The sequence below is a fragment of the Rhinolophus sinicus genome, chromosome 7, assembly GCF_057876585.1.
Source record: "Rhinolophus sinicus isolate RSI-liver-muscle chromosome 7, RSI-T2T, whole genome shotgun sequence".
NCBI classification, from domain to species: Eukaryota; Metazoa; Chordata; class Mammalia; order Chiroptera; family Rhinolophidae; genus Rhinolophus; species Rhinolophus sinicus.
The window spans coordinates 44,019,428-44,031,115 of record NC_142507.1 but is presented as its reverse complement, the minus strand read 5'-3'; the positions used below and the strand labels follow the sequence as shown (position 1 = coordinate 44,031,115).

Here is an 11,688-nt window from a genome sequence, read left to right as displayed (position 1 = left end):
GCTAGCTGGAAGCTAAGCTAAACATTGGTCACTCGGGCTGGTGGACTAGACTGTCAGTTAGAAACCACGGATCGATTATTACGTCCTTTTGTGCTTTATATGTTTAAAATCACACGAAACGGGCAGTTTGAAGGAATATGGACAAAATATTTGTGAGCAAAGCTTCCATGCCTCACCGTTGCCAGGCATGAGCTCCGTTCTCACCGTTACCCTTGAGTAAAACACATGGGAACTTGTGGCCCTATGATCTACCTGGTTTGGCATGAGGTAGGAATAAAGCCTTCACTTGTTTACTGTAACTTCTTGGGAGGTAACAGAGTGGGTCAGTAGAAACACGTAAGTTCTTCTCAGAGGTAAAAGCTTCAAATCTGTGGTCAGCTGGAGACAGCAAGGCAGGGACTGAGGTGGGAACTGAATTTGCACAGCCCTGCTCACGGCCTTACAAGTGATGGAGAGAAACCCGAGTGGAAGAGATAACCCAAAGAAATGTGTCTGTGTATAATGGTGTCTGAGAAGGAAAACAGTTTTTGAAGACCTGCATTATCTTACTGGGAGGAAATGTTAGTTTGGATTCAGATCTCTGTGGATGAGACATTCACATCTATTAATGATTGCCACCAAGACATTTGCAAAGTCACCATAGGAATGACCATCACAATTTTGGTTGAATGTGAGCAACAAAGATGGCACAACATAGAAGGTGACCTCAAAATAATCAGAAATGTGGCATCACATCGAGTTACTAGGTCCTTGACTCGGGAATAGTTTCCGAAGTGTGTACACGGACTTGCTGATAACAGGTGGGAAGGAACTCATTTTATTTTGTGTGTGTAAAATGATACAAGCAGGTATTTTGCATTTGGTTCCACTGGTTCAAGTGTCAGGACGCTGGAGTAAGTCCGTTTCCCTGTCTTCATTCTTGCTCGAGTCCACGCACCTGACCCGTCATATCCCCCTGCCCATCTCCGGTCCCCAAGGCACAGGAGGCTCACCCCCAGGTAGTACTCGGGCCCACAGCAAACACAGAAGGGCTGGAGTACAGACTCAGGTGGCACTAGACATTGGGCTGATGCCCGAGGTACCTGTCCTGCCCCACATGATAGTAGGGAGGCCGGTTCTTTCATAAACATCTGTCCAGGCATTACTTGGTTCACAATCATTACAGCAGCAAAAGTCACCCAAGGTCTGAGTGCGCTGGGCTGCCAGCCATGTTTCCTCTGAGCAGCATGTGAGGAAGGGCAGGCAATACTGGGGGACTGGGTAGGGGGAAGTGGGAGGGTCCCTGTAGTTTTGAATCATTCAGCTTCAGAGGGCTCCAAAATGTTCTTGCCACATCTAGACCTCAAAGTAAAAGGCTGATCCTTAACAGATTCTTGTTGCATTTGGACAGCATAAGTATTCTTTGTCTTTCAGCAGTTGTCTGACGTAGTCACTTTGTATCTACAAATTAAAGTCAGAAACAAAAGATTTGTTCCAAAGTATACTTACATAAGCATTTCTTTCAGTAAGACAAGCTAAGTGCTTTGATGTATTCTGGGGATGCTTTAGGGCATCTAAGGAGAGCCAACATACCTGGAAGATGCTGAGAGAATTCATAACCAATCACCATTTGTAGCGAGTTTCTTACAGCCAGCCTGGGTCGCACTGAACACACACACCGTTCTAATCACTTGTGCAGGAAACTGAGTTTGTTTTGGAAAGGGGTAAGCAAGCTCCAGTCTCAATTTTTAGCTAATTAAAATTTCTCAAGATCACCAGCAGTCTGTATCACAAGCGTAGTTTGGGAAAAGTAAAGTGAGCAGACTTGTCTTGGACCCCAAACACATTTTCTTGAGTTCTCCATCACAAATGGGCAATTCTGGAGTTTTTCATCTTCATTATTCATTTTACTGTCGCAGGACTAGTATGATCCAGAGGCTGAGGGAGATGTGAGATCAGGAGAGGAGGGGGTAAACTCAAGTTATAGACAGCATGGTCCACTATCCTGCAATCTTCATTTTGTGATTTAATGTAGCCCTCAACTTATTCGGGAAACTCCTTGTCTCGTAAATGACATTCTGCAGCTTTGCTGTGGACTAGAGCATGAAAATAAAGAGTTTAATCTCCAAACAACATCCTTTAACTTTCTGGTGGGAGCCCAGCCAGTGCCATGGGTTGAAAGTTCCTTCAGTGAATATAGACATATTTCACCTGTCCCTTCCATGCTCTGGTCAAGCATTTCACTTTGGGAGGCACCGTGCTGCAAGCATTAGGAATTGCTGTTTCCAACTGAACTTTTCCACTTCAGTGGGTAACCCTTACTGGGGTCTCAAGTGGAAAGTGATAGAGCTGGTTTGGATGTAGTACTTACCTCTACTACTTTATTAGAATATTGTTTTCTTGAATTGCCTCAATTTTTAAACTTAATGTCTATGAAATAATGGATTTTGGGGATAATATATATTTTCTGATACACATTAAATAAACACATATATTAAACTTAAAAAATCCTCGTGCACAACCAAAAACCATGTTTTATATCAAATATTGAAAAATACTGCTCCAGTGTATTTCCTTCATTTTAAAGATATAAGACTTTTAAGTTTATACTGATCTGTAGTTTATACACTCTATGGGTTCTTGTACCATCCAACCAATTGATTTTGTTGAAGTCATTCTCCTCCAATTCATTTACATGACTATCAGGAAAGATTTGGTCACATGCTTTGTTAAAACCAAAATACTTCAGGTCTGTGTTCAGGCCTTTTCCAGCTGAGTGCTATGAAATACGGAACGGGTTGCCCTGCCGTAGGGATTTCTTCAGCAAGCCAACTAGAAGACATTTGTAAATGTCTTTTCTCATTTCATGAGAACACGCTAAGCACTAGGGAGGAGTATTTTTAAGTATCTGGGTGGGAGTGTAAAACTGAAAAGCAAACGTTGTATGTTTTGACAGCAGGAAGTCGAGGAGAAGGATTGGGAACAAACAGCAACGGGGCACCCTGGATGAGGGGCATAACCCTCACTCGGCCTCTTACTATTCATCACCTGCTACACACAGAGAGTCACAGTGGCCAACTCTTTGGCACGGTCATCCCTGAGTGCAACAGAAGTCATTCCCAGACATCCATTGTTACATGTGGGCATTCTTCTCAGCATTATCAGTCACATTTGCAGATACAGAAAAGTTCGGTCTGAGGTCTAGCCTTGCCCACTGCAAGAGAACAGGAGCCTGGAGGACTGACCCAGGTGCAGATGTGCGGCTTCAAATGGAGATGCAAATTTGGCTCTGTGATGGGTACAGCGTTAATAGCTAGTGCCCCTGGCAGGAGGCTTGGGAAGAAGGGCACAAACTTTCTGGGAAATCTCAGTGTTGTGGAATGTAGGGGGCAGGGTTAGGGTGAGAGACAGGCATTCCTCATCAAGGAAGCCTGAAAAGGCAGCCAGTGAGGCCCCAGCAGCCTGGCAGGACTGAGCCAGGACCCAGGCCCTAGGAAGTAGCTATAGTGCCTACAGTATACAGAGCAGGAAGAGGAATCAAAGCAGAGACCCAGCAACAAGAATTAGGGCACCTGGGCTGGGAGGAGATGGGAAACAAGTAAGAACACGGGTATTGGACTCGGAAACCACACGGGTTGGGGGGGGGGATCAAACCCATGGGGCAAGTGGTTGCCAAACCTGGTCCAGTGTTGCTCTCAGGAGGCTTAATTACGTCCCGATTGAGGTTAACATTAGCTCAACAAGTGGAAGGCGGCATTGAACATACACTTGGGACTCAAGTGGCCCCAGTGATGGCACAGAGCAGGAACTGGATCTCAAGTCTGTTGGGCAACAAAACTCATGTTTTCTTCAATGCGCCCACCCACAAGAGACAAGAGACAGACACACACTTCTCCAAGAGAGAGAAACACACATTAGCTCTTAATGTGTACACTTGACTAGAAGCCTCTTGAGAGCAGAAACTGTCTTGATCACCACCCACCACCGTATCTAACGCCCAGCAGGGCCTGACACGTGCTCAAGGAATATCTGTTGAATACATACAGGAAGACAGAGGGATGAGCAAATGGAAACACTGTCTCTGTTAAGCAGCTTTCCATCAGCTTTTCCCAGAGTTGCAGTGAAATATCTTCACCCTACACCCTCAATACCATTTATTGTTTTTATTCTATGATATCCAAGGACTCTGCTGATGAGAAAAGTTGGTTTTCCTGCGTTCTTCATACCGGAAGTGAAGCAAATTCAACCACTAATCATTGTTACTTCCCTGTGTCATGTATTGTATTGACACCTGGTTAGCCACAGGCTGTGCCCTCCACAGGGTGGGGACCAAGGAGCTTTGTGGGAGGTCGTGGTTCTGCAGACCGTGCCCCTCGCCTCACCCCTGCTGTCCCCACAGGTTCCCCACTACGCTGTCCACACACCCAACTGAGAGACGTTTATCAATTCGGTTATATCCCTCCTGAGGACACACAGTGTCAATGTTCTGGACCTCTGCTTCTTGTACCCTGGACTAAGAGGCAGCCCCATGCATGACCGTGGGACTTTTCTTAATTGATGTACAGCCAGTCTGGCCGCTCCAGAATCCAGAAATGATTCTGCTTTTACCATATCTGGACTCGTGGCACGATAGGAGCCTGAGGCCAGGGGCAAGGGCAGGACCGCTGTAACAGATGTGCTTTTACTGCCAACCCCCTAGAGGTGTTGGGCCAAAGGGCTGCTGAGCAGGTGTCCTGTGGTGGCTCCTTTTCTCTGTCGTATCCAGGTCTTGCTCCAGCCCTCCCGCCTAAGCGATGCCTCCTCCGTGCAGCTTCCTGGACTCCCTCAGGCAGGCAGCCTGAATCCTGTACCACTGAGCCTGCCAGCCACTCTTCTATTAAAACACTTACCACATTGGCTCAAGTCTGCCTTTCTCACGAGCCTGGGGGCTGGGCCTGTGCCTGACTCCCCTTTATGTGTCTAGGGCCTGGCTCAAGGGGCTCCGTAAATAAAGGTTTCCTGGATGATGCTCTTTCCCTGACACTGTTTTGTCTGGTTCTCTGTGTCTGCCTCTTTTACTTCCCTGGAGCTCCTGTTTGCCTTCCAGAAGGAGGCCCTGCTCACCACAAGGCCAAGACTGCTGCTCCCCGCTACCGTCTCGGGGAAGCCTCACATCATCCAAACAGCTTATGGCGTGCCCCGTCTAGGAAGGTAAGTGGGTGCTGCGTAGGAGGGGCAGGACACTGAAGGGAAGGAGGCATCTCAAGCTCAGAACCCTAGAGCTGCCCAAGCGCTCTCCTTGAGCTTTCTGTGCGCCGGCCCAGTGTAAGTGCGATCTGGGGCTGAGCTGAGAGAGGTGATGTAGTACCAGCCTCCACAACGTCATCTTGGGTGGAATCTTCTGCCTCGCCCACTGCTGGCTGTCACAGGAGAGTCCCGCGGGCCTGGCCTGTGCCATCCCAGAGCACAGCTGTGGACATTCACTGTGTGGCAGAGGGCTGGCATCAGAGAGGCAGCTGAATTACCAACCACTGCCACAAAACCCAAAATAAGAATGCCCAGTCACGCCCAGTTTTCAGAGCACATGTCTTCATGCAAAAATTATAAAGCCAGACAAAGAATAGTTCAGAACTCTTTCTGGACAGGCCGCCTCAGGACTAATTTGCTCAAACCTCTACCATCAAGTATTTGCAGATGGGGAAACTGAGGCAGATACAGAACAAAAGAGAGGATGGGGTGTTTCTGTGTGCGGCTACACCAGGGAGAGTGGTTTCAATGTGGGCAGGATGGCGAGAGACACAGAGGCACATAGAGTTTGTTAATGTTGGTATTACAGCCAGGCGGCGTTGGGGGGGGTGGTCCCACCTTCACCCAACCTGGTGACCTTAGGCAGATTAGTTAACCCGTTGGAGTTTCGATTTCTTCAGCTTTAAGATGGAGACAGTTATGGTACTTAGATCGAAATTAAATCAGATAATCCGTGGAAACCCTCGTACCTGTGACCTGCTAATTGCTCAGTTATATTACTTTGCCATTATGACAGCTCTATGGATGAGATGGGTTTCAATGGTTCCTTGAATGGTAGAAAGACAGAAGCTCTTTTACTGCCTTGGGACAGTGTGATCAGTACTGCTTTACTCAGGACAGTTTTTGCAGACCTCTGTTAGCACTTGGGTCCGGCCGGTGTGTGTTAGTTTTCGTGTCTGACGCCTGCCTATTTCCATGGACACGCTCAGGATGGCATAGGTCCAGAGGCACAGCGGTCCCTAAGCAGCGGTCTGTTCCAGTGGCAGTATCTCAGGTGGAAGGCACAGCTTGGGCAGGTCCCACAGGCAGAAGTGGGAGGGAAGCTTGGGTGGCCACTGCACAGCTAGTTAGCTAGTGAGTACAGTGAGAGCTGACTTATCTCCTTCCCCTGCCCTTTACAGGATCCTGGATTTCAGCATTGTCTTGTCTCCCGAATTACATGGAAGCTGGGAAACATTCATGGGACATAACAGCCCCCTGTTCTCTCTGCCTGGAGACGCCAAATCTTCGGTAACAGAAGGAAAGATCTCAGGCGGACCAGACATCTGCCCCTGAGGCCGGGCCATTGCTCTTGGTAAAAAGCAGGGATTTGTGTTCTTACCTGCAGGCATATGCCATGAATTACTGGCAAAAGCTGGGGGCACCCTCAGTGAAGTTACTCTTGGGGTTCCCCACCTATGGATGTACGTTTCACCTCCACAAAGCCTCCAAGAATGGGTTGTAGGCTGAAGCTGTGGGACCTGCATCTCCAGGGAGGTACACCAAGCAAGCTGGCTTCTTGGCTTACTGTGATGTGACAGAAATAGGGAACTCTTCCTATTATTTAGGGTTCCCCCACCTGCAGCCAGGGCCTGAGCAAGGACGGGGCCAAAAGCAAGATTGAGGGCTAGAGACGGGTCAGAGCGGTAGTTTACCGGGGCAAGGGAAATCCACTATGTGGGATATTTTCTTTTTCTTCAGGGGAAATTATCTGAGTCCTTTGTAAGGGATGAGGGGCTGGGTAGAGTTTGATTAAAGGGGGGACAAATATTTCATCCCTTAAAAGAATCTTAAATGTCATACAAGTCAATCCTGACTTGCTATATGGCCCAAATAAAAATAATTAATATTTGCAATACATATAACTTCAAACATTTGCAGAAGTAAAGGAATAGTATAGCCTCCCTCTCCCTCCCCCATGACCACATACCCCTCAATCATTAACCAATCCTGGCCAATCTTGTTTCATCTCTCTCTCTCTCCAACTTCCTCCCTCCCCACTACGTACCTGATTATTTGGAAGCAATTTCAAAACATCTTCTACTTCAGATTGTTTCTCCTCTACCCCAATTCCACTTCCTTCCTCTCCATCTCAACAAAGCTTTCTACTGAGTGGAGGAAAGAGACACGGACCCCAGGGAACATAAAACAAGAGAAGACAATAAGAGGCACAGAGTGTGTGGCTGGTAGATTTTAAGCAGAGGTTTGAAGCACAGATAGAATGCTGATGGGCAGGTGTCATGCGGGGTGTCAGGTGGGGTCTCAGCCCCTGCTCCCCACATAAGAACGCAGGATATGGTGAGGCCAAAAAGGAACACCCACGGAGCCATAAGTAGGGGAGTTATACCACTATAGTCTCGCTGGCAGCTGGGTTGGAGACACGGGAAGCAGGAGCCACACTGTCTGCAACCTGCTGTCCACTTCTCTGCAATCCGCAACCCGCACTCCGCAGTGCTAACTGCAATCCGCGCTTGCCAGCTCAGCCACCATCTTCTTGCTAGCCCCCATTTGCTGCTAGCGTAGCCACAGCAGTTATATTAGTGGCCAATGGCTCACTGGTTACAGCTGACGGCCAACTAGCCACAGCTGATGGCCATCCAATCACAGTTGATGGCCATTTACTACCTGAGCCAGCACCTGTCTATGTGAGGCCGAGAGCCTGGAAACTGCTTTTTGGGGCTCTGTCCCCACAGCAGGAATGACAAGATAGGAAGGACCTCCCAGGTAGAGGACAGCAGGTACAAAGGCACAAGGTGTATAGGGGTGCCTGATGGAGAGCTATGTTTGCCATAGATGGTCAAAGAGGTGTTGGTATCTCTCCAATCGTTGCTCAGTGCTGACCTGGTGGAGATGTTTTCTTGCTAATCCAGAGAATGGGAGCATAGCTGAAATAATATTCTTGAAGAACATGATGGGTCAAAAAGATTTTGATAGAACTTTTGAAGAACCAAACCAAACAAAATCCCAAAAAGACTTAGACACTAACTTCTGCAGCCCATCTTGAACACTCTACTTCTTGGCAGCACATGGTTCCAGGACAATGCTGGGCGCCCAGTTGATACTCAGATGCTTGATTGATTGTAAGAATCTAGTTTTCTTTACCTTTGAGACCTTCATATTTATGAGAAGTTGAAAAGCTAGTTTGGTAACTACCTAGATGGGGTAGTTTATGCTGATTTCTAATGAACGGAGGAGAGACTTGTTCATGAAAACTCTGGAAAAGATATAGGCTTGGTCAAGGATCACGTAGGCTACTGTTAGTAGTTTGCCATTAGCATTATTTATCAAACCCAGGTTTGGTTTCTTAAGGAAGTCACTTACTCCTTAGTCTTCTGTCTATTTTCCATCATGGACATTAGAGGAAGGAATGTATAATAATGGGAATTTATTCAGAATAGAGAGGAGGCCATGAGTGTCTTCCCCACTCCTCCTTCGGTCTCTCTTCTTCTCACCTCCTTATGAGGCTGTGGGGACAGAGCCAGGAGTGCAGTTTCCAGGTTCTCGGCGTCATGTGGAAAGGTGATGGCTCAGGTAGTAAATGGCCATCAACTATGATCAGATGGCCATCAGCTGTGGCTAGTGGCCGTCAGCTATAACCAGTGAGCTATGGCCACTAATATAGCTGCTGTGGCTATGCTAGCAGCAAATGGGGGCTAGCAAGGAGATGGTGGCTGAGCTAGCAAGAGCGGATTGCAGTTAGCAAGTGAGGTTGGTTGGCAGAGAGAAGTGGACGGCAGGTTGCGGACAGTGTGGCTCCTGCTTGCTGTGTCTCCAACGCAGCCGCCAGCGAGACTATAGTGGTATGACTCCCCTATCTATGGCTCCGTGGGTGTTCCTTTTTGGCCTCACCATGTCCTGCGTTCTTATGTGGGGAGCGGGACCAGAGATCCTGCCTGCCGCCCCGCATGACAGAGGGATTCTTGGATTCTTTATTCCTGGGCAAGGAACAGTGTATCTACTGGTGCTTCTTTCCATGGCTTTCACAGAAGTCACCTGTGATCCTCTTGGCAGATACGCTACTTTCTCCAGAGAGTGAAGAAATGATGGATTGATTATCATTATGTCCCATATGCCCACAACGGGGAGAAGTGGGTTGGCTATGATGATATCATCAGCTTCAGATACAATGTGAGAACTTGGTTCTTTCTTGCTCCAGCATACAATTTCCCTCTGGCTACCATGAGCCCCTTGTCTGTCGTGTGTGTGTGTGTGTGTGTGTGTGTGTGTGTGTGTGTGTGTGTGTGTGTGTATACTGGGTGGAGGATGAAAAGGTGAGAGTGACTACATCAGGAAAGTTTCAGGTACACCTGAACTAACTGGGGTTTCCTTATCCCATCTATTCCAACTCTTTCATTTTGAAGAGAAGAAATCTCAGTTTTTCAAGATCCCATAGCCAATAAGTGGTAGAGGCTAGATTCAAATACAGGCTATGCTTCTAACCATCCTGCATTGTTCATAAAGAGAGAGCATTTGCAGGGCAAATGCAGGGCAGGGAGGGCCGTGGTGTGGACATTGGACCTGGATGACGGCAGGGGCACTTTCTGTGTCCCTGGCCCTTCTCCCCTTGTCACATGTTGAATAATCTCCTGGTACAGGCTGGTAAGTAGCTATGACCTGGAAGCTGGGGTTGGAAATTGCATAAGCAGGCACTGGGTGGGTCCCTTGTGTTGGATCCAAAGGCTTTGATTTTTCGCAGGCCAATCTGTTTTCTAACCTTGGTTTGGGTGTGTGCTCCCTTTGACGTCTCTGAGCTTTGTTTTCCGTATCTGTAAAACGGGAATAATCCTATAGTCATGACATTATTGCAAGAACTAAATGAGATGCGGAATGAAAACTGTACTGGCTCATAGCTAACAGTCAATATATATTAGTTTATTTCTCTGTTTGTTTGTGTTTTTTTCTCCTGCTTTCATGGGACAAGGGCCAGAAAAGGAAATGAGCTCTTTGATAGTAGAGCCTGCCCTGGCAGATGGAAAACGGACCCTGGCATGCTAGAGCTGAAACATCCTTGGAGATGGTGTACAGCCCTCATTGTATGGATAAGGAGACTGCGGCTCAGAAAGGTAACCCAGCTAGTCAGGTGTGGATGGGACTCCAATCCACATCTTTACGACATGTTGTCCAGAGCAGCTTCCCTGCCCTCAGTGCTGTTCCCGGCGCCTCCTACATTGGGGGGACACAGAAGGTTTCTCCCTGAGAATTCAGCACATAAGGAATTAGGACTTGGGGGCAAGATCCTGCTGAAGGTGCAGTCAAAGAGGTCAAAACGAGGAGTTAACCATCGAGAAGAGGCAGGTTCCTTCATGGGGTCGTTCATCAGAAATGTATCAAATCCACCGAGCCCCCATGGGTACCTGGGACCATGTTCATGTGATGAAGTGGGGGAGCAGGGCTTCTGTGTGGTGGCATCTGATCTATGTCCTCAAGAGGGCACGTTATGAAATCCTCCAATCTTGGCTTCTGGGAGCAAGTACTTCAGTCCTGGGGGCGTTCTATTCCTGCCAGTCATTCATGGGATGGGAAGGAACAGGTAGGAATCTCATTCGTTTCTGATGATTTTCTCTAGAGTGCAGCTCAACTCCACAATGGTGGCTTTCATCTGCTATGAATTTTTCAAGAACTAGCCCTGAACGGCTGACCGGTGACCAAGGCATTGACCACGGATTCAGGAATTTGTTCCCAGAAAGAGAGGCTGTGGCCACTGAGACCCATAGGAAGACTGAGAATAAGACCACGATTCCCAGAGGTGGGATTGTGAGTCCTGCAAGGAAACTGTGTCTTTTGGAAAGCACATTGTAGCCCTAGAAGGGAACACTGAGACCCCTGGAGAGAAGACCATGGCCCCTGTGGGTCATCAGTCTGTGACCCCTGGAGCGATGACTACGACCTCTGCACCTCTTCAGACTGAGACCTCTGGAGGGAAGACCATGGTCCCTAGAAGGAAGGCTACAGCCCCCGAAAAGATGACTTATCTCCTCTGGAAAGATGACAGTCACCCCTGATGGGGAGACTAAGACGCTAAGAGGAGAGCATTTGACTTCTGAGGTGGCCACTCCCCCCCCCCCCCCCCATAGGTTACTTTGGTCTTTAGGTGGAAGCTGCACAGGATGCTCCCCTCTGGCCCTGTCATCTAGCTCCCAGGACACGTCCCCTTTTGTTGCACTGATGGAAACCATTGTTCTGTCAACTTGATGACCCTTTCAACAAGCCCCCTCTCTCTAAAGAAAGAAAACCCAGGAATTTGCTGTGGGTCAAGAAGCCTAAGCTCTGTTGGTGCCAAAAGCTGGGGAAAGCCCTTGTCTTTTCTTCCGGGTCAGCTGACAGCGCCTGCCTATTCCCAGCAATTCATAAGCCATTCATGGGGCAAAGCAGGCCCCAAAGCCACAGTGAGTTCATCTCTTTTCTGTTGAATAAATTAGAAACAACACAAGAACCCATTCGAGT

General features: G+C 48.0%; 1 protein-coding gene across 1 annotated transcript; it reads left to right on the top strand.

Moving 5' to 3' along the window:
- The first annotated feature begins 1,069 nt into the window (after window positions 1–1,069).
- Window positions 1,070–11,436, top strand: OVGP1 (oviductal glycoprotein 1). Its single transcript, XM_088799315.1, is given in 11 exon segments — window positions 1,070–1,078; window positions 4,415–4,530; window positions 5,032–5,169; window positions 6,387–6,495; window positions 6,593–6,778; window positions 9,256–9,366; window positions 9,685–9,811; window positions 9,814–9,843; window positions 10,811–11,011; window positions 11,014–11,210; window positions 11,212–11,436. Coding segments are annotated over 11 exon segments (1,449 nt in total).
- The last annotated feature ends 252 nt before the right edge of the window (window positions 11,437–11,688 follow it).